The sequence below is a fragment of the Dermochelys coriacea genome, chromosome 1, assembly GCF_009764565.3.
Source record: "Dermochelys coriacea isolate rDerCor1 chromosome 1, rDerCor1.pri.v4, whole genome shotgun sequence".
Classification (NCBI taxonomy): domain Eukaryota; kingdom Metazoa; phylum Chordata; order Testudines; family Dermochelyidae; genus Dermochelys; species Dermochelys coriacea.
In genome coordinates this window covers 96,996,429-97,019,919 of record NC_050068.2, presented here as the reverse complement: position 1 = coordinate 97,019,919, position 23,491 = coordinate 96,996,429, and the positions used below count along the sequence as shown (strand labels likewise).

The following is a 23,491-nucleotide window of genomic DNA, read 5'->3' as shown; positions in this document are numbered from 1 at the left end:
TGCAGTGAAAAAAAATCATTAGAGGTGGCCACACTCTGAATCTCCTGTCTAAGAGGCTGGGACCCCTCTTCCCTTTTGCCACGTTTGGGAAGGGGAGAGCAGCCCCCAGATTGCAACCGCCTGGTGCAAATAACTTTCCATCAACTCAGCCTAAATGATCCTTTGCAGCCGATGTAAATAACATCAGGTTGAGCGCACCCCAGTGGGATGGGGGTGGGGGTGAGCAGGGTGCTGCCCCCCCACCACCACTGTCGATAGACCATCTGGTGGGGGCGCCAGCGCTGCTGGTCGGGAGCATCCTCCCTCCCTCTACGCCCCTTTCCCCTTGTGGCGGGGGGGGAGTTAACTGGCCCCCCCACCTAGCCGTGGAGGAGGCAGTTCGCGCTGGCAGCAGCGAAGAAGGAGCCTAACAGCCCATGCGGCATGCGAGCCTCGCCCCGCCTCTCGCGCCAGCCCCCCGGCCTCCGCGCGCCGCCTACCGGCGCGGAGGAGCGGGCGCCTGTGTTAGCCACGCATGTCATTCGACCGGCTGCTCCGATTGGTCTTCTGGGTGACCAATAGCGAGAGCGAGCGCATCTCCAGGCCAATGGGAGCAGGCTGCCAGGGCTCGTAGGCGGAGCTAGTGTATGAATCAGCGGGGTAGGGGACGAGACGGGGGAGGGAGGTGGGTAAAAGCGCCGCGTTGGCGCGGCTTGTCCCCTCCGCCGCGTTACTCTCTTGCTGTGGCGGGGGCCCGGCTGCGCTCTCGCGCCTCCCCCCCCCCCCGCTTCTCCGGCAGCCAGGGCTCCGTCTGTCCCCATGGCCGCGGCGCAGCTGCTGCTGCTGCTGCTGTGCGCGTCGTCGCTCCCGTGCGGGGCCCCAGCCTCCCCCAAGGCCGTGACGGCCCGTCTGGCGGCGAAGTGGCCGGCGACCTCCCTGCTGTTGGAGGCGAGGTGCGTGCGGGTAACACGCTCCCCCGCCGCGGGGCCCGGGCCGGGGGCGGACGCGGCCTGTGGGGCATGCTGGACTCCTGGCTTGCGCGACGGGGACTCTCACTCTCCGGTGCCGCTTCCCCCTCGAGCGGGAGGACCAGGCCCCCTATAACACGAGTTTTGTGTTGAGCGGGGCAAGTTTTTGTGGTTGTCCAGTAATTGTGGGTGCTCCTTTTGAGACACCTCAGCCTCTCAGTAGTAACCCCGTCTTTAGTAGTTACTGCTGGGGAGAAAAAAAAAAAGAGGGAATTGCCCCTATACTAGATCAGCCCTATGCTCTGTATCAGAAAGAGGATACTCGACTGACGATGCTATTAGAGGTGGCTGTTTGAGGAAGAAAAGGAGGACTTGTGGCACCTTAGAGACTAACATTTATTACAACATAAGCTTTCGTGAGCTACAGCTCGCTTCAGCGGATGCATACAGTGGAAGATATAGGGGGGAGATTTTATATACACAACATGAAACTATGGGTGTTACCACACAGACTGTAACAAGAGTGACTCAGTCTGTATAGTAACACTCATCGTTTCATGTTCTCTGTGTATAGAGAATCTCCCCACTTTATTTTCCACTGTATGCATCTGATGAAGTGAGCTGTAGCTTACGAAAGCTTATGCTCCAATACATTTGTTAGTCTCTGTGGTGCCCCAAGCACTCCTTTTCTTTTTGCGAATACAGACTAACACGGCTGCTACTCTGAAACCTGTTTGAGAAGGGTGCAACAGGAGATTATTTGCCTCCTTTTCTCATCTAACCCCCCTGGAAAAAGCATCTCCTAATCCCTAATAGTTAATGATTGATTTAAGGCTTGAAACATTGGCTGTGGTCTCTTAATTGAGAGGTATCTGCCCTAATACTTCCCACTGTCATAGCAGTTTGCATCTTTAAGGGACATAAATGGATGCTGTTGGCTATTTATATAGCACTATGGTTGTATGAGTTAACAAACTATATCATTTTTAAGGTATAGTATATAAAAGTTATATTTTCCCAAAGTCATGTGTTTTACAGGTCAAACTGAGGAGCAACAACCAGCTAATTTACATACTGCTGAAAAACACCAACTTTCCCCTCCCAAATGCAGCAAAGGCATATCAAGGAGTCAGCAGAGGGTGGATAAATGTGTATAGTTTTAATATTAATAAAACAAAACCAGCACACTTAAAGTGATACCATTAGTTTGAAATCGCCTCACTTTCAAAAAATAAGTTAAATGTAGTTTCCAATACCATCTGACCTTAGTGCCTCTATCACTAAAATACAATTGTATTTTGCCATTTTTATAACTTTTATCTCCCCTCTTAATGTGTAAAAGAGGCTCTCATAAAAAAGGGAAACTGATTAATTGACTGTTATGTACATTTACAGCTCTTCATCTAGAAACATTGGAAACAAAGTAGTAATAATAAATGTGTTAATGAGAAGATTACAATTATATTTCGTACAAGGTGGTAGTGTGTTTGATTAAAATATGCTTTTTAAATTACTTACCTCTTTGTTTATAAATTATTAATTCTCGTAAATTTTCAGTTGATGTCCTTTTAACAATAGAAGTGTGATTAGAAAGAGTGACCCGAGTTAAATTAAGAACTGAAGTCCTCTGTGCAATAAAACCAATAACTGTCCTCCACTATTATGGTGGTGGTAACAAACTATCCATTTTTAAGGCTCTGTGTGGGTTGGAGACTACCTGTGGATCTCCAGCTAGGTTATTGTCACTGATGCAGTTTTGTAACTATTTAAAAATTCTCAATTGATCAAATGTGCATTTTTATTTTTGCAAAGCAAATTATGTATTTTGTATGTTGACATGCATGTGAAACAAATAAAGTTGACTAGTACCTTTTACAGGAATAGATCCAACTTACTTAATTTTACTCTGCAGATCTGATTGCAGAGCTTGAGTCACACTGAAAGCATTTGGTTCTGACTTTTACTTTAATTGGAAAAGATGCAACCTTTTATGGTAAAATAATGAATGCTGACCTAGTTGTAAGACTATAGTTTAATAGCACACCTATATTACTATACAATTTAAAAATAGCATCGTGTAGATTTTACTGTGCTGTACACTTGAACAAAATCATATATGGATAAATTAATGTTGTTTATTTTTAAACAGTGAATTTATTGCAGAAGAAGATAATGAGAAGTTTTGGCAGTTTTTGGAAACTGTACGAGAATTAACAATTTATAAGCAAAGAGGTAAGTAATTTAAAAGCATGTTTTAATCAAACACACCACCACCTTATACTAAATACAATTGTAATCTTCTCATTAAAACACATTAATTTTCTTTATGCAAAGACTTATTCTTCAGCTGCTCCTTGGTAGAGGCTTTTCTGCCATAGTGACATCTTATTTTGTGCAGGTGCATCCCCTTTACATGACTGCTTAAAGCTCATTTTGGCTTCAAATATAGCTGCCCCGGTACACAATGCTGCTAGAGACTGTCTGACATTGCCGAGCCTATCTGTCTGATGTATGGTATGGTGTAACCTTGAGATCATTGAGAATGCTCAGCATATTTTCCCTTCTCTTTTTGGGGAGGTTTCTACCCTGTGTGGGGGCTCTGAAATGGAGCTTATTTAGGGAATTCAAGAGGCACAGGAATGCAAGAAGTGAGTCTTATTAAGAAGCCTGTCATGAAGCAAATTGTTGCATGTGAATATTTACTCTAGAAACACTTATTTCTATGGAAAAATAATTGTTCCTCTCATAACTCTTGTTGAATGTATTCTTGGACCATCAGATTCTGGTGAACCTAATACCCTGAAGTACTCCATCATAAAACGAGACTCACATGATCACAAAACAATGATTATCATGTATACAAGTACTGCAATGTTGATTAAAATAGCAAAATTAAAAGAAAGATACTAGTTATGCATAATATGGAAAGGAATAAAGGGCAGATTTACAGGAATTGAAGCCCCACTAAATAATAATCATGGGTGACTCACAATGTAGACATCTATAGAGAATAAATCTGAATCTATGTTTAGCTATATTTATCACCTAAGTTTTATATAGAGAACAGTTGTATGATTGAGGATGTAGAGACTCCCACAAGAGGACAAGCTATCCCTGGACCTATTTCTGGCAATAAGACATTTATTAAGAACAAGAGGGTAATAGAAAAGCTTGGTGTATGTGACTATTTTAATTACTGGAATTCAGCATATTAATTATTTGGTTCTTAGCATTCAGGAGTTCATGGGTCTTAGAGTTAAAGAAAACATATGGTGGAAAACTAAAAATATTCTAGGGCCCAGTTCTCCTCTCAGAAGTTGGTAAAAAAAATTCCCACTGACTTAAAGGATACAGGATCAGTTCACTACTGAGCAGAAATCATCCTAAACTTCCCCATAATTAAACAGCAACAAGCAACAGCCAATGTGACTTCATTGGGGCTAGTCAAAGGGAGGAGGAGGAGAGGGAGGGAGGGGGGTATAATAGAGAAAGGGGAAGAAAAACTTTTACACAGCCTGATAAGTGCTGCTGAGTTAGTATTATCCAAAGTACCTAATTTTTTTTTTTAAGTGGAATGAGTACTAAAATGCATACTAATATAAGTGGGGGGAGAGCAAATTCTAGTGGGGAAAAAAAAATCTCTGTAAGCTAATGAGAGATCAAATAAATGATTATAAGTATGGCTGAAATACTTATATTGAAATCAGCATTTTAAAAGTAAAATAAGTTAGGTAGATAATTAGGAAATAAAAATGCTCTTAGTGTACTTTTAATATTAAAAACAGGTAAGGAAATGCAAAGTTGGGAGCTGGAAAACTGGAGGTATATAAATTATGGTGGGTGGATTTGTGTCCCAGCCCATTGGCAGTTACTTAAGAGTGTTGAACTAGGCAAGGTACTACAGGATTGGAAAAAACAGAAACATGGAAGCTTTATTTTTAAAAGATGAAAAAGACCCAATAGTCTTCTGGTAAGTCTAATTTTAAAACTTGGTAAGATGATAGAACCGGTATTGAGAGAGAAATCGTGAGTAATGGAATCAATAGCAGTGAGAAATTTGGGCACAAATTAAAAATCATACCATATCATGAGAAACTTTATCATTTTTGTATGTAATCAATTACAAAGTTAGTGGATAAAAAGGGATTTAGGCGGAGCAAACTGTATGGAATTTGTTGAAACATTTGATTGATACATTGTTACACGCTTCTATTTAATAAATGTTCAAAATGGCTGGGGCTTGAGCTGGGATCCCAGTTTTCTGTGATTTTAAAAAAACAACAATTCTCTTGGAAAAAACAATTAAAAATCTGTTTTTCCACATTAAAAATGAAATGTTGAACTTTAGTTTCCCTAGCCAAAATATATATAGGAGTCAGTTTAACACAATGTTCTTGATATATTTACAATTTTTAATCAGGTTCAAAGCCTACCAGTGCTCTCAATCATAATAAAATTAATAGAATTACTCTCCAGCTTTGAAGGCAGGACCACTGTCCGCAGCAATGGAGAAGTAAGGGTGGCAATACCATACCATGCTACCCTTAAGTCGGCGGTGCTGCCTTCAGTGCTGGGTGCCCAGCCAGCAGCTGCCACTCTCCATGCTGCTGCCACCACCAGCTTCTCAGCACCCCCTAGAATACATTCTGTGGCCCCCAGTTTGAGAATCTCTGGAATAAGTGACACTGGTACTTTATGTAAAATTTAGTAAATAGTTAATGTTTTTATTTTTTCACAAAATGTAAAAGCTAAAGATTCTCTGCAAAAATGCAAATTTCATGTTTTTCTATTGCAGACATTTCTAGGCTCCTTGGACAGGAGTGATATCACATGCATGGAAAACTGGTCAAAGGACAAACAAAAGGCTCTAATAAAATGCAGTGTATTAAGTCAGAGGGAAATATCCTGGCAGCACAGGCAGATATGTTGCACATCACGTCTGGTGCATCTTTACACCTTCATTCAGTGATCTGGAGAAGGGGTAAATAATATGTTAAATCTGGCACTTTGTATAATGCAGATTTGGGCTGTATATAGAGCTGTCATATCACAGGACATAAACATACATTAAAAAACAATTAGATATGCAAGATTGAAAGGGTTAAAACTTGCCACATTTAACACCTAAACAAATATTTTTAAATCTCTCTAAAAGTTAGCACGGGAGTACACATTATGGGGATGTAGCTAGTTCCCCCTATTACATGGCAGCATTTGCTTTTTATCCCAACTGGTTTTCATCACCCATTCAGTCTTAAACTTTGCCACTTAGTTTTTATATTGCTATATGTTAATTTTAACATTGAATTGTCTCAGTTTCTCTGAAATAAATTTGCAACATATGTCAACAGATCAATTACATCCAAAATTTAAATTTAAAGTTAAGCAGGTGCTTAAGTGCTTTTCTGGATTGCGGCTCTGTTCACTACTAAACACTACATACACTTGTTACACGTCAGTCTTCCATATTCAAGGCAGAATATTATGCTCCTGCAATTTAATACAAACAATATGCAAAAAAACCACCACAAAACCCAAGTATTCCAGTTGTTATTTCTAGTTAGTGAGAGAATTGTTGAAACATCAAGCACGCTAGTTTGGGAATCCCTGCTGTAAATGGCAGATTTTTGTGAAGAGTTGTCTGATACTTTGTTAGTTGGCAAAGTCAGGTTTCTTAATCTTCCAGGCACATTGCGAAAGCCCCAGATCTTTTTAGGCCATTTGGGAAGAGGCGTGTTGAGGATGAGGGTTGAAGATGTGATATATTGAAACCAAAGATGAAGAAACTGTATTTAAAGAGCTGCACTTACTGCCCTGCTGATTTATTGCTTTAGATGCATGTTTGTGTTGTGTGGCCTCTCTCTCTCGCTCCATAATCAGCATCTTTACCAGGGCCAGAAAGGAGCATCAGAATTTCTTCCAAGCTATGCTGTTGCAGGAAGCATTACCAGCTAAACTTTCCAGCACTGAAGTGCAGGGATCCACAAGTTCTGGGAGCATAGGCAGAAACTTCCTCAGTTCCTGGGGCATGTTCTGCCCTAACTCCACCCTTTCTCCCAAGCCCCCACTCCTCCTCCCCGCAGTGCCTCCTCCACACCACTGAACAGCTACCACTGACAGGCGGGAGGTGCTGATAGGCAGGGCCCACCGATGGGTGTGAGCACCCACTATTTTTTCCCCCCATGGGTGCTCTGCCTAAGAGCACCCACAGAGTCAGCACCTATATCTGGGAGGGCAGACCCAGCTCCAATCCCTGATTGGATTAAAAAGCTATCAGTGTCCCATTGCAGATATCAGTCTTCTTTTCTGTAGCCAAACTGCAGGGACCAGTCATAATGATTCTGCATTCATTGCATCCTCCTGAACATAAACACTTGGTGTGACAGGGCACACTCACCTCTTGTGAGCACCTCCTATTGACTGGGTGCAACCCTGCACTCTCCCTCCACTCCTGCAACCCCCTGTCAGCTGACAACCTGGCTCGGTAGCCTCCAGCCAAATCACACAGTCAACATGCATGAGCAAAACCCTTCTGAGGTACTCAAGTCCAAAACAAGCACAAGTCTTCCTATTCTCAAGCTGGATTCAGCCCCTCCTTCCAGAGTATGCCTTCTCTCTTCAGCCCCTCTTGTGCCCCTTTAAATCTAGCCCTTTCTTGGGATTCTAGTAAAGAGTCTTGTTCCTCTTCGGGTCTTAGGCCACTTCCCCACTGGCTGGTGGAGGGACCCAGGCCTACCCACTACTCCAGGTCCCAACCCAGGGGCCCTGTAAACAGTCCCTAGAATGTGTCCCACTCAGTCGCATCACTTCACCTTAGAGTTCCAGTCCTTGAGTTTTCTCCATCTGTTTCCTGCTTGAGCAGGGTCTCTTCTGGGCCTCCTTGCTTGGAGAGTTTCACAGTCATCCAACCCTTCCTCAGCCTTCTAGATCCCAGCTAGGAATGCAGCTCCTTTTAACTGAGCCTTCTGGGCTCTGATTGGCTGCTTTCCTGCAGCCTTTCTAGTAGGCATGGAGGACCCAACTTCACTGCTACTTTCCTGTAACGGGCTGTGGCAGGACCTCAAGGCCTCCAAGAGGTGGCCTCAAAGGTGCTGGTACCTCTTGTCACACTTGACCTCGTAGGTGTTGGCCTCTGCTAAAAGAGGCAGTCCTCAAGAATATATCCCATAAGGATCTGGTACTACTTATTTTGTGCACTGAAGTACAAATCTGTACACTGTGGCTTGGGTCATATCAATAGCAATGGGTCATATTGAGAGCCAACACTGTAATGTGGATTTACACCCTACACTGGATTATAAATCATCAGTTTCATACTTTAAGCCTGATAGCACATATGATGCATCCTTGAATCTACAGTTACTATGGCTCAGGTTCATTGAGTTAAGCCCCTGGAATGCCTTCATTTGGATTTGCCTTTGGATTGGGGGCCCCCATGTTGTGTTGGTTATTATCCTTGGTACTTAAAGATAAAAGGAAAAAGTGTAAGGCAGTGGGATTGGTGGTTCTTCTCTTTGGGAAAAAAAAACAAAACAAAAAGGGCTACAAGGCTAAACCCATTTCCTTAGCTATGCAAAACACCTTGCAGAATTTCCCCTTTTGGTCTCTAATGGTGCTCTAGGAAATTTGTCTCACCCCTTTCTGCTTTTCACTTAACTAAGCCATTGTTGTCACCCTTGGAAACTTCCTCATACCAGGCCTTGGATCCACACTTGAATCCAGAATCAAACCATAACCAAATGAATGACTTTACTTGCCCTTCTTTGTCCCAGGGAACAGATCAGAAAGCTTTACTGGGATTCTCAGTTCCCACCTTTCAGATTGTGAACCCACCCTCCCTAACCTATGGATTATGATAGGGAAGTCCCTTCTCAATACTGGCTGGACTAGGGGTCACTACTATGGGCAATGTGGCCATAATAACTTTCTCATAGGTATTACTTCGTGTTTTAAAATGCTGAAGAAAGGCAACCACAAAAAGAATGGTCTCCCAGAAGGGTTTGAGAGAAAGGTCTTCTATGGGAACTGTTCTGCCCAGATCTATCACTCTCACTGGTGGCACTAAAGGAACTGTCTCCTTTATTTGTCCCAGAGTCATTGTCTGAAGAAGAGCAACCGGGGCCTGTCAAGTCTCTGGACATAAATAAGAATCTTGATGTAGAAACTTCACCTGATGATGGTGTAGGTGCACCATCTTCTTCCTCCCAACCAGAAGATATGCACTAATTTCGTGAGCTCACATTAAAAAATAGCTACTACCTTAAACTTTCTTTTGGTAACCTTAGCGGAAACCACACTCTTGTTTGTTTTATATTTTGGGTTCATCTTTCAGTAGTAAGACTATTTTACCAGATCTAGATAATTATTAGAGCTGGCAAAATATGTGTTAAAAATTGCCATCCCACAGATTGGATTTAGAAGCAGATTCGTAGATTCTGAGGCCAGAAAGGCCCATTGTGATCATCCAGTCTCACCTCCTGTGTAATAGAGGCCATAGAACATCTCCAAAATAATTCATAGTGCATGCCTTTTAGAAAAATATCTAGTCTTGATTTAAAAATGGTCAGTGATGGAGAATCCACCCTGACCCTTGTTACATTGGTTACCTGTATACCTCATTCCAATGTCATTTACCTTCACTGTTAAAAATGCATGCCTTATTTCCAGTCTTAACTTGGCTAGCTTCAACTTCCAGCCATTGGATTGTTATACCTTTCTCTGCTAGATTGAAGAGCCCATTATTAAATTTTTGTTCCTCATGTAGGTACTAAGATTGTAATCATCGCCCCCAACCTTCTTTTAATAAAGCTAAACAGATCAAGCTCCTTGAGTCTTTCACTATAAGGCATGTTTTCTAATCCTGTGATCATTCTTGTGGCTCTTCTCTGAACCCTCTTCAGTTTATCAACCCCCTTCTTGAATTGTGGGTTCCAGGACTTCATACAACATTTCAGCAGCAGTCACACCAGTGCCAAATACAGAGATAATTTTTTTTTTATCCCACTTGAGATTCCCTTGGTTAGCCTTTTTAGTTACAGCATCATATTGGAAGCTTATGTTCAGCTGAATATCCACCATGACTCCCAAATCTTTTTCAGAGTCATTGCTTCCCGGGATAGCTCTCTGTCCATGACTTCTCCTCTTCATTATTTACCATTTCCCAAGTTTTTGTGTCATCTGCAATGATGATCAGTGATGATAAAATCAGTGATGATTTTATGTTTTCTTCCAGTTCGTTTATAAATATGTTACACAGTGTAGGGCCGAGAACCAATCCCTGCAGGACCCCAGTAAAAGCAAACTTGCTGATGATGATTCCCCATTTAAAATTACATTTTGAGACCTATCTGTTAGCCATCTTTTAATCCATTAAATGTGTGCCATGTTAATGTATCTTTTTTTTTCCAAACTGTCATATGATAGCAAGTCAAATGCCTTACAGAAGTCTAAGTATATTATATCAACACTTGTTATCCTCAATGAAACTAGTAATCTCATCAAACAGATATGAAATTAGTTTGATAGAATCTGTTTTCCATAAATCCCATGTTGATAGGCATCAATTATATTACCCTCCTTTAATTTTTTATTAATCAAGTTCCATATCAGCTGCTCCATTATCTTGCCTGGAATCCGTGTCCGACCTGCAGGCCGATAGCCACATTGGTCATCCTGTCTACCCTATTTAAATATCGGCACAACATTAGCTTCTTCTTAGAGTAGTATCCCCATGGGTGCTCCACTGTAGGTGTGTCTATGCCCGTTAGCCGCTTATCGGAAACTTTGGTATCAGTCTGTCCCACCCGCACATGCGCTGCTCCTAACCTGCCACGAGGCTTGCCAGCATGCACAGGCATTCCCTCTTCTCAACTGCTCCTGGCTAGAGATTAACACTCTTTAGTTTTGTAAATTTTATCTTCCCTTGAAGCCTTTTCCTTTGTTACCTTATTTGTTTTTTGAAGAAGAAGAAAAAAGAAAAGAAGAAACAGTTTGCCTACTGCCAACTCTGGCTCTCCAGCCTTCAAAAAGTACTTCATTTGCAAGGAACCTATCCCATTGACTGACGGACACTCACTGCTTGGGAGAAAAGCACAATCCACAAGAGTGTGGTTGGTGCCAGCAACTGAAACCCAGGTACAGGAAAGAGAGAGTTAAGGCTCAAACTCCTGCTCATGGAGTCAGCCCTTCATGCCCCAGAATTCCAACAAGAACTCTCACCGCAACCTTCTACTTCGAAGGCAGATGATCCTTAGGAGATGAGCCACTCACTCAAGACCACTGATAAAGAGTCTGTGAGTCCCTATAGCGAGTCCTGATCGAGCTTGAAACAATCTCCAGCTCTATCAGTACTGAAGGCACTTAAGCCGCCTAACGCCAGGACATGCGTGGTACCAAGCTGACAGAGTAAGTCGGTCTGCCCAAAGACCCGAGGGTATGGGCAAAGAAGTACTGGTACCTCAGAGGCGTGAAAGCCATGGAAGATCCACCCCGGGCAAGGGTACATTGGCATGGACATTGACACTGGCACTGGCACTGACCCTGGTGCATGTGACACCAGCAGACCATATGGCTAGGTTTGCATCTCCGACTCAATCATTACAAGCTTCTCAGCACTGACAAACATCATTGGTATCAATACCATCCGCACCGCCTACTTTCTGATGTGTGCCAGATCTCTTGGTGTCCTGCACACAGGGCTCACCCCTGTACCAAGTTCTCCCAGAGCACTGGACTTGCTGACAGACATCTCCTGGCTGCGCACCACCTTTCTCATCATTGGAGTCGGAAAGTGAGCAACAGGACTTGGGTTCCCACTGGTCTTACCTGCCATATGGGGCCTTATTTCACTATGGGCACCAGTTGCATCATCCACCTGACACTCAGCCTCTATGGTTTGGCCAACTGTGGTACCTGCCATGGGTTCCCTATCCTCAGTTGCTGTACTAGGACTCTTGGCAGACTCAGAGGCAGCAGGCCTCCCAAGCCCATAGTATGATGTACCATCAGGCAAGGCAACATCCTCCTTCAGCTGCAGCTTTGAAGGCTTTGGACCTCCCTGAGCAGCTGGGGAAGGAAGTTGGGGCAGAGGAGGAAGACACTCCTCAAGCTCATTTCTGGTCATCCTCAGAAAAGTGATGATGCCTCCTCCACCATCCATGGCTGATGATTTTAAATCATTCCAGGTCCTATCTCATAGGGTGACAGAAGCCCTGCAAATACAGTTGCAGGAAGTGACTGAGCCTCACTACAAATTGGTGGACATTTTACATTCTTCTATCTCTGCCATTGTGGCCCTCCCAGTTAATGAGGCACTCCTGGACCCCACCAAAGTCATATGGCAGACCCCTGTATCCGTCCTGCCAACATGCAAGTGGGTGGACAAAATGTATTATGTGCTGGAAAAGAATATAGAATTTCTCTTTTTCCCACTCGCCTCCAAATTCCATCATTGTGAATGTAGTTAATTCTAGGGGCCGCCAGCACCAGTTTAAATCCACCACGTGACAGAGATGGGGAACGTCTGGACCTGTTTGGCAGAAAGGCATATTTATCAGCCACCCTCCAGTTCTGTGTAGAAAATTACCAGGCCTTGCTGGCAGAATAGGACTACCAGAACTATACGAAATTAGTTCCTTTATTGAATAACTTCCGGACTCCCATAAAGATCAACTTAAGACTATTATCAATGAGGGCCAGTTGGTGGCTAAAACATCTCTCCAGTCTGCATTAGATGTGGCCAACATATAAGTATATAAGTAAGTTATAACTTTAACTTATAAGATAGGCTTTGTGGCTGCATTTGTCCGGCTTCCTTAAAGAGGTCCAACCACAGTGGAGGACCTTCCTTTTGAGGCGATGAATTTATTTGCTGAAAAGACTTCAACATCTCTTCACATGTTGAAGGATTTGAGGGTGACTCTTTTGATCCCTCGGGATACATATGCTGGCCTACAAGAAGAAGTATAGTCCTCAGCCACTGGTTAAGCCCTGATCATCACAATATATATCTCAGTACTCGTCAGAAAGAGCTTACGAGCCACAGAGGAAGAAACCGAGGTTCCCCAACAGTGAGAATGTCAACCGACTTCATCTCAGGCCTTCACCTTGAAGCGCCAGTTTTGACATGTTGGTTGAGGCATCTGTAGAACACTCTCCTTGCCACCTCATGCTGGAAGTCCTCGCCCATCCTTTTGGAGATGGTGTTACTCCATTCCGCAGTACCTGGGAACAGATAATCTCCAACAAGTGGGCGCTGGAGATTATCCAGAATGGATATGCCATCCATTTCTCCTCCCTCTCTGCTCCCAAACATCCTTCTCACAAGAGTCTACTACGTCAAGAGGTAAACATAGCATAGGAGCTATAGAAGCTGTGCCCATACATCTGAGGCAAAGATTTCTACTCTGACTACTTCCTGATATCAAAGAAAAAGGTAGGTTGAAGACCCATACTGGACCTCAGATCACCCAACATATACATCAAAGCACAGAAATTCAAGATGTTCATCCTCTCAACAATCTTTCCAGCATTAGTGGAAGGAGATTGGTTCTTTGCCCTCAACCTTCAAGATGCATACTGCCACATTTCCATCATACTGAGTCACAAATGTTACGTCAGATTCATGCTGGGCAGGACCACTACCAGTACAGAGTTCTCCCTTTTGGACTCTCATCAGTCCCCAGGGTTTTTTTCCAAGGTCCTTTTAGTAGTGGCAGCCCACTCATGCTCTCTAGGCATCACAATTTATCCTTACCTGGATGATTGCCTTCTCAGTGCACAGTCCTTCACAGAGGCTCAACGAATCACTCAGGCCACGTGATTCTGAATCTGGGCCTACAGCTCAACGAACAAAAATCAACCTTAATATTGGTACAGAGGCTGGAATTCATAGGAGCTGGCCTTGACCCCATTCAGACAAGGCACTCTTCCAATATCAGATATTTCTGTCTCTCCTTCTGGATAGAGATGGTACAGCCTTCCCCATCTCTATTCTTGATCCCTGATGCATCCCTGCATAGGATGGAGTTCGCATCTGAATGGTTGCACAATATTGGACAAATGGTCAAGACATACCTCCACGTCAACCTGCTTGAGCTCAGAGTGGTCAGAAACGTATGTGCTGACTTCCTCTCACTGATCAGAGAGATACACACAAGTCACGATGGACAATGTGGCCTACATGTTTTACATAAACTGACAGGGAGGCACCTGGTCTCATTCCCTGTGTGTGTAGAGGCACTAAAACTATGGAACTGGTTCTAATATCAGCGGACTATCCACTGGGAATATGCGACACGATGGTTGACGGCCTCAGCCGCAAATTCCCACATGACCACGAATGGGAGATAGTCGGTGATATTCCACGACATATTCCGACAATGGGGGACACCAGTAATAGACCTGTTTGCTACTTCCCAGAATAAGAAATGTGATCAGTACTGCTTCAGGGTGGGGATTTGATGACACTCCATGGGAGGTGCTCTCCTCATTCCTTGGGACAAGAGCCTTCTTTACGTCTTTTCTCCCCTTCCCTTTATTACTGAAGGTCCTGTTGAAAGTAAGAAGAGTGAGAGAAAACATTATACTGCTTTCTCCCACCTGGCCTGCAGACGTGTTGACCTTTCCTGTCACAGCTGCATTTTGTCCACCAGTGCCTCTCCTGATCACTCCTTATTTCCTGTCTCAGAATGAGAGACGCACTCTCCATCCCAATCTGTGGGTTCTGCGACTCAAAGCATGGCTACTTCATGGTTCCAGCACATCTTGTTCTGAGGAGGTACCGGAGGTGCTAGTACACAGTAGGAATGGAACTATTTGTCATTCCTACCTTCAGAAATGGAAGAGATTTCAGATCTGGTGCCAGTCCAAGGGTGTCAGCCTTACTGCAGCCACCCTACCAGTTATCCTAGACTACCTGTTGACTTCAAAGCAATTGGGATTCTCTATTAGTTCACGGAAGGTTCATCTGGCAGCAATTGCAGCCTTCCATTAGCAAATAGAAGGATACTCAACCTTTTCCCACCCAACTACGAAGAGATTTTTTTAATGGCATAGCAAACCTCTTCCCACAACCCAGGCTCCCCCTCCCTAATGGGAACTCAACCTAGCGTAAAGAGGACTGACTAGTCCACTATTTGAACCCATGGCATTTATTCACTAACTCACCTTTCAGTGAAGATGGCTTTCCTCATTGCCATCACCACTGCAAGAGGTATAGGGGAGATATCCTTTTTACTGTGTTCTTCCCTGACAAGGTCACACTTAGACCACATTGAAAGTTCACTCCCAAGGGTGACTTATGTGTTTCATTTGAATCAGATTATTCAACTTCCAGCCTTTTATCCCAAACCTCATGAGGATAATAGGGAAGCTATCCTCCATACGCTCGACGTGAAAAGAGGCTGGCCTTCTATTTGGACAGGACAAGGACTTTCAGAGAATATGACTTTTCCTCTCCATTGCACATAGAGTGTGTACTATCACCAGAGACTGATGGATCTTGGAAACTTTCCAACAGAGTAACTTTGTTCAGTTCAGCACTGCCCCTCTCCCCAACCTCCTTCTCCATTTCTCTTCTGCAGTTATTGTCATGAGAACTTTCTAACATCTAAAGTTAGTTCACTACTAGAATGGGGTGCAATAGATAAATTGGGGGAAGGGATTTTATTTCAGGTACTTTCAGATCCTTTAGAAAGATGGAGGTCTCTGATCCATTCTAAAGCCTGAGAAGCTTAATTCTTTCATCAGAAAGTTCGAATACTGCATAATCCCGCCTCTCAACCTGAATCATAGACTCATAGAACTGGAAAGGACCTTGAGAGGTCATCTAGTCCAGTCTCCTGCAATCATGGAAGGGCTAAGTATTATCTAGACCAGGAGTGGGCAAACTTTTTGGGCTGAGGGTCACATCTGGATGGGGAAATTGTATGCAGGGCTGGGGCAGGGAGTTGGGGTGCGGTGTGCAGAAACGGGCTCAGGGCAAGGTATTGGGGCAGAGGAGGGGTGCAGGGTGTATGAGGGGGCTCAGGGCAGGGGGTTGGGGTGCAGGAGGGGTGCAAGGTGCAGGCAGGGGGATTTGGGCAGGGAGCTAGGGGGCGGGGTGCAGGAGGGGTTTGGGCTCCGGCCTGGCACCTCTTACCTAAAGTGGTTCCGGGGTGGCAGCAGCGTGCACCACCCCGGAGCATGCAGGGAGCCTGCCCTGGCCCCACGCCGCTCTGCTCCGGGAAGCGGCTGGCACCACGTCCCTGCGCGGCCCCTGGGGGAGTGGGGGAGCACAAGGCTCTGCACACTGCCCTTGCCATGCCTCCAGGTATCTCCTCTGAAGCTCCCGTTGGCCGCGGTTCTCCGTTCCCGGCCAGTGGGAGCTGCGGGGGGTAGTGCCTGGAGGCAAGGGTAATGCATGGAGCCCTCTGCCTCTCTCCCCAACCCCCATGGGGCTCCAGGGATGTGATGCTAGCCACTTCTGAGAGCAGTGTGAGGCCTGTGGCATCACAGGGAGGCAATCCCGGGTACCAGAACCAAAGTCCTGAGGGGCCGGATCCGTCCTGTGCGCCGTAGTTTGCCCACCCTTGATCTAGACCATCCCTGACAGGTGTTTATCTAACCTGCTCTTAAAAAATGATACAGATTCCACAACATTCCTAGGCAATTTATTCCAGTACTTAATCACCTTGACAGGAAGTTTTTCCTAATGTCCAACCTAAACCTCCCTTGCTGCAATTTAAGCACATTTCTTCTTCTCCTATCGTCAAAGGTTAACAAGAACATTTTTTTCTCCCTCCTCCTTGTAACAATCTTTTATGTACTTGAAAACTTATCATGTCCCCTCTCTCTTCTCTTCTCTTCTCTTCTCTTCTCTTCTCTTCTCTTCTCTTCTCTTCTCTTCTCCAGACGAAACAAACCCAATTTTTTCAATCTTCCCTCATAGGTCATATTTTCTAAACTTTCTGGATTTTAATAATTTTTGTTGCTCTTCTCTGGACTTTCTCCAATTTGTTCACATTCCTCCTGAAATGTGGCACCCAGAATTGAACAATACTCCAGTTGAGGCCTAATCAATGGGGAGGAGAGTGGAAGAATTAGTTCTCGTGTCTTGCTTACAACACTCCTGCTAAATACATCCCAGAATGGTGTTTGGTTTTTTTGTTTTTTTTTTTTTTTTGCAACAGCGTTGCACTGTTGGCTCATGTTTTAGCTTGTGATCCACTATGACCCCCAGATCCCTTTCTGCAGGACTCCTTGCTAGGAAGTCATTTCCCATTTTGTATGTGTGCAACTGATTGTTCCTTTGTAATGGAGTACTTCGCATTTGTCCTTATTGAATTTCATCCTATTTACTTCAGACCATTTCTCCTGTTTGTCCAAATCATTTTAAATTTTAATCCTACCCTGCAAAGCACTTGCGACCCATCCCAGCTTGGTATCATCCACAAACTTGATGAAGCTATTGAACAGAACCGGACCCAGAACTGATCTCCGTGGGACCTCACTCGATATGCCCTTCCATCATGACTGTGAACCACTGATAACTACTCTCTGGGAACAGGTTTCAGAGTAGCAGCTGTGCTACTCCCCACTGTTCCTCAGACATTCTTGTCAACTGCTGGAAATGGCCCACCTTGATTATCACTACAGAAGGTTCCTCCCCCGCCCCGCTGGTAATAGCTCACCTTAAGTGATCACTCTGGTTACAATGTATATGGTAACACCCATTGTTTCATGTTCTCTATGTATATAAATCTCCCCACTGTATTTTCCACTGAATGCATCCGATGAAGTGAGCTGTAGCTCACGAAACTTATGCTCAAATAAATTTGTTAGTCTCTAAGCTGCCACAAGTACTCCTTTTCTCTCTGGGAACAGTTTTCTGACCAGTTATGCACCCATGTTATAGTAGTTCCTTCTAGGTTGTATTTCCCTATTTTGTTTACAAGAAGGTTGTGCCAGACAGTATTAAAAACCTTACTAAAGTCAAGATATACCACATCTACAGCTTCTGCCCTATCTAGAAGGCCTGTTACCCTATCAAAGGGTATGTCAACACTACGAAATTAGGTCGAATTTATAGAAGTCTTTTTTTAGAAATCGTTTTTATATAGTCAATTGTGAGTGTCCCCACACAAAATGCTCTAAGTGCATTAAATTCATTAAGTCGGCAGAGTGCTTCCACTGTACCAAGGCTAGCGTTGATTTCCGGAGTGTTGCACTGTGGGTAGCTATCGCACAATTCCCGCAGTCTCCGCTGCCCATTGGAATTCTGGGTTGAGATCCCAATGCCTGATGGGGCAAAAAACATTGTCGCGGGTGGTTCTGGGTACATGTCGTCAGGCCCTTTCTCCCTCTGTGAAAGCAATGGCAGACAATCGTTTTGCACCTTTTTTCCTGAGTTACCTGTGCAGATGCCATACCATGAAGCATGGAGACCGCTCAGCTCACTGTCACCGTATGTCTCCTGGATGCTGGCAGACGCGGTACTGCATTGCTGCACAGGAGCAGCAACCCGTTGCCTTGCGGCAGCCAACGACACAATAGGCCTGAAAACCATCCTCATCGTGTCCGAGGTGCTCCTGGCCGCCTCGGTAAGGTTGGTCAGGAGTGCCTGGACAGACATGGGCGCAGGGACTAAATTAGGAGTGACTCGACCAGGTCATTCTCTTTAGTCCTGCAGGCAGTCCTATTGTACCATCTTATGGTGAGCAGGCAGGAGATGAGGATGGCTAGCAGTCCTACTGCACCGTCTGCAGCCAGCCAAAGATGTAAAAGATAGATGGAGTTGATCAAAACAAGAAATAGAACAGATTTGTTTTGTATTCATTTGCTCCCCCCCTTCCTCTGTGAAATCAACGGACAACAGTCGTTTTGGTGAGGTCTGTCAGGGGCACCTTGAAAACTTTAATGGAGATTCAGTCCTGCCTGAAATACCAGAGGGAGGGATAGCTTAGTGGGTTGAGCATTGGCCTGCTAACTCAGGGTTTTGAGTTCAATCCTTGAGGGGGCCATTCGGTGTGACAGTTGATTTTGTTTCTCCTTGATATAAAGCCACCCCCTTTGTTGATTTTAATTCCCTGTAAGCCAACCTTGTAAGCCGTGTCGTCAGTCGCCCCTCCCTCCATGAAAGCAACGGCAGACAATCGTTCCGCGCCTTTTTTTCTGTGCAGATGCTATACACAGCAAGCATGGAGCCCGCTCAGATCACTTTGGCCATTAGGAGCATATGAAACACCCACGCGCATTATCCAGCAGTATATGCAGCACCAGAACCTGGCAAAGTGAAACCGGGCAGGTAGGCGACGTCAGCGCAGTGATGAGAGTGAGGAGGACATGGATATAGACTTCTCTCAAAACATGGGCCCTGGCAATGCGGGCATCATGGTGCTAATGGGGCAGGTTCATGCGGTGGAACGCCAATTCTGGGCCCGGGAAACAAGCACAGACTGGTGGGACTGCATAGTGTTGCAGGTTTGGGACGATTCCCAGTGGCTGCGAAACTTTCGCATGCATAAGGGCACTTCCATGGAACTTTGTGACTTGCTTTCCCCTGCCCTGAAGCGCATGAATACCAAGATGAGAGCAGCCCTCGCAGATGAGAAGGGAGTGGCAATAGCCCTGTGGAAGCTTGCAATGCCAGACAGCTACCGCTCAGTCGGAAATCAATTTGGAGTGGGCAAATCTACTGTGGGGGCTGCTGTGATCCAAGTAGCCAATGCAATCACTGAGCTGCTGCTACCAAGGATAGTGACTCTGGGAAATGAGCAGGTCATAGTGGATGGCTTTGCTGCAATGGGATTCCGTAACTGTGGTGGGGCGACAGACGTAACCCATATCCCTATCTTGTCACTGGAGCACCAAGGCAGCGAGTACATAAACCGCAAGGGGTACTTTTCAGTGGTGCTGCAAGCACTGGTGGATCACAAGGGACGTTTCAACGTGAATGTGGGATGGCTGGGAAAGGTACATGATGCTCGCATCTTCAGGAACACTGGTCTGTTTCAACAGCTGCAGCAAGGGACTTTCTTACCAGACCAGAAAATAACCGTTGAGGATGTTGAAATGCCTATAGTTATCCTTGGGGACCCAGCCTACCCCTTAATGCCATGGCTCATGAAGCCATACATAGGCAGCCTGGACAGTAGTCAGGAGCTGTTCAACTATAGGCTGAGCAAGCGCACAATGGTGGTAGAATGTGCATGTGGACGTTTAAAGTGCGCTGGTGAGTTTACTGACTCAGACCTCAGCAAAACCAATATTCCCATTGTTAATGCTGCTTGCTGTGCGCGCCACAATATCTGTGAGAGTAAAGGGGAGACATTTATGGTGGGGTGGGAGGTTGAGGCAAATCGCCTGGCCGCTGGTTACGCGCAGCCAGACACCAGGGCGGTTAGAAGAGCACAGGAGGGCGCGGTGCGCATCAGAGAAGCTTTGAAAACCAGTTTCATGACTGGCCAGGCTATGATGTGAAAGTTCTGTTTGTTTCTCCTTGATGAAACCCCCCACCCCTTGGTTCACTCTACTTCCCTGCCTCTCTTCAATCACTGCTTGCAGAGGCAATAAAGTCATTGTTGCTTCACATTCATACATTCTTTATTAATTCATCACACAAATAGGTGATAACTGCCAAGGTAGCCCAGGAGGGGTGGAGGAGGAGGTAAGGACAAGGCCACACAGCACTTTAAAACTTATTTAATGCCAACCTTTTGTTGCTTGGGGAATCCTCTGGGGTGGAGTGGCTGGGTGGCTGGAGGCATCCCCACCGTGTTCTTGGGCTTCTGGGTGAGGAGGCTATGGAACTTGGGGTTGGTTACACAGGGGCTGTAGCGGTGGTCTGTGCTCCAGCTGTCTTTCCTGCAGCTTAACCATATGCTGGAGCATATTAGAGCCTCAGCATTGAATCCTGCCTCCTCTCATCATGTTGCTGCCACCTTTCAGCTTCAGCCCTCTCTTCAGCCCGCCACTTACTCTCCTCAGCCCGCCATCTCTCCTCCCAGTCATTTTGTGCTTTCCTGCACTGTGACATTATCTGCCTCCATGTATTCGTCTGTGCTCTGTCAGTGTGGGAGGACAGCATGAGCTCAGAGAACATTTCAGCATGAGTGCTTTTTTTTTGCCTTCTAATCTTCACTAGCCTCTGGGAAGGAGAAGATCCTGTGATCCTTGAAACACATGCAGCTGGTGGAGAAAAAAAAAGGGACAGTGGTCTTTAAAAAGACACATTTTATAGAACCATGGGTACACTCTATCACGGTAAAGCTTGCTGTTAACGTTACATACATAGCACATGTGCTTTCGTTCCAAGGTCACGTTTTGCCTCCCCCCACCACATAGCCAACCCCTTCCCCTTCCCTGTGGCTAAAGCGGGGAACGTTTCTGTTCAGCCACAGACAAACAGCCCAGCAGGAATGGGCACGTCTGAATGTCCCCTTACGAAAAGCACCCCCATTTCAACCAGGTGACCATGGATGATATCACTCTCCTGAGGATAACACAGAGAGATAAAGAATGGATGTTGTTTGAATGCCAGCAAACATACACTGCAATGCTTTATTCTGAGTTCTATGATGATTCCTGAGTACATGCTACTGGCCTAGAGTGGTAAAGTGTCCTACCATGGTGGATGGAATAAGGCTGCCCTCCCCAGAAACCTTTTGCAAAGGCTTTGGGAGTACATCCAGGAGAGCCGCAAATGCCAGGGCAAATGAATCATTAAACACGCTTGCTTTTAAGCCACGTATACTATTTTAAAAGGTACACTCACCAGAGGTCCCTTCTCTGCCTGGCGGGTCCAGGATGCAGCCTTGGGTGGATTCGGGGGGTACTGGCTCCAAGGTGAGAAACAGTTCCTGGCTATCGAGAAAACCGGTTTCTCCGCTTGCTTGCTGTGAGCTATCTACAACTTCATCATCATCTTCCTCGTTCCCAAAACCTGCTTCCGTGTTGCCTCCATCTCCATTGAAGGAGTCAAACAACATGGCTGTGGTAGTGGTGGCTGAACCCCCTAAAATGGTATGCAACTCATCATGGAAGCAGCATGTTTGGGGCTCTGACCCGGATTGGCCGTTTGCCTCTCTGGTTTTCTGGTAGGCTTGCCTCAGCTCCTTAAGTTTCACGCCGCACTGCTTTTGGTCCCTGTTATGGCCTTTGTCCGTCATGCCCTGGGAGATTTTGACAAATGTTTTGGCATTTTGAAAACTGGAACGGAGTTCTGATAGCACAGATTCCTCTTTCCCATACAGCGACCAGATCCCGTACCTCCCGTTCGGGCCATGCTGGAGCTCTTTTGCGATTCTGGGACTCCATGGTCACCTCTGCTGATGACCTCTGCACTCACCTGTAGCTTGCCATGCTGGCCAAATAGGAAATTGAAATTCAAAAGTTCATGGGTCTTTTCCTGTCTACCTGGCCAGTGCATCTGAGTTGAGAGTGCTGTCCAGAGTGGTCAGAACGGAACACTCTGGGATAGCTGCCGGAGGCCAATACCATCTAATTGTGTCCACAGTACTCCAAATTCGACCTGGCAAAGCCGATTACAGAGCTAATCCCCTTGTCGGGGGTGGAGTAGGGAAATCGATTTTAAGAGCCCTTTAAGTTTAAAAAAAAAAGGGGGGGGGGCTTCGTTGTGTGGACGGGTGCAGGGTTAAATCGATTTAACGCTGCTAAATTTGACCTTAACTCCTAATGTAGACCAGGGCAAAGAAAGCTATTAGGTTGTTTTGATATGATTTGTTCTTGACAAATCCATGCTGACTGTTACTTATCACCTTACTATCTTCTAGTAAGGTGACAACCTTATGCAAATTGATTGCTTAATTAATTGCTCCATTATCTTTCTGTGTTCTGAAGTTAAGCTGACTGGTCTATAGCTCCCCATTGTCTTTATTTCTCTTTTTATAGACTACATTTGCTCTTTTCCAGTCCTCTGGAATCTCTTCTGTCTCAGATATCTCTTCAGTCAGCTCCTTGGGTATTCTAGGATGTATTTCATCTGGCCATGGTGTCTAGAAAACATTTAACTTGCCTAAGCAATTGCTAACTTGTTCTTTCCTTATTTAGCCTCTGATCTTGCCTCATTTTCACTTGCATTTACTATGTTAGACATCCAACTCTACTGACCTTTGGTGAAAACTGAAATGAAGTCATTTAGCACTTCTGCTATTTCCACATTTTCTGTTGTTTTTCCCCCTCTTTCAATTAAGATAGGCTTTATCAAAACCTTTATAGTATATCTGCTAGAAGAGTGAGTGAGCTTCAGGCTCTTATGATTGCAACCCCCCCTTTAGAGCCTTTCACAAAGGTAAAGTGGACTTCCATTCACATCTGAAATTTTTCTCAGAGATGGTAAAAGCATGTAATCACAACCAGTTCATAAACTTGTCAGTATCTTTCCATGTGGTTGGCATTTTGGATTCATTTCCTAGCCCTCACTTTTACTGAAGGGAAGGTTAACAGTTCACCAGGGGATGCTAAGAGAGCATTAGCCTTATATTTGAATAAGTCTAAAGAATACAAGAAAATCACATAGACTGCTTGTCTCTTGTGGGGAAAAGAAT

The 23,491-nt window shown here is 45.0% G+C and overlaps 1 protein-coding gene across 1 annotated transcript in view; it reads left to right on the top strand.

Moving 5' to 3' along the window:
- The first annotated feature begins 651 nt into the window (after positions 1 to 651).
- UGGT2 (UDP-glucose glycoprotein glucosyltransferase 2) overlaps positions 652 to 23,491 on the top strand; it is a 312,930-nt gene continuing 290,090 nt past the window's right edge. The window contains exons 1-2 of the mRNA XM_038387171.2: positions 652 to 932; positions 3,097 to 3,179. Coding sequence (XP_038243099.1) covers positions 799 to 932; positions 3,097 to 3,179 — 217 coding nt within the window. The 5' untranslated portion in view covers positions 652 to 798. The remainder of the gene's footprint in view (positions 933 to 3,096; positions 3,180 to 23,491) is intronic.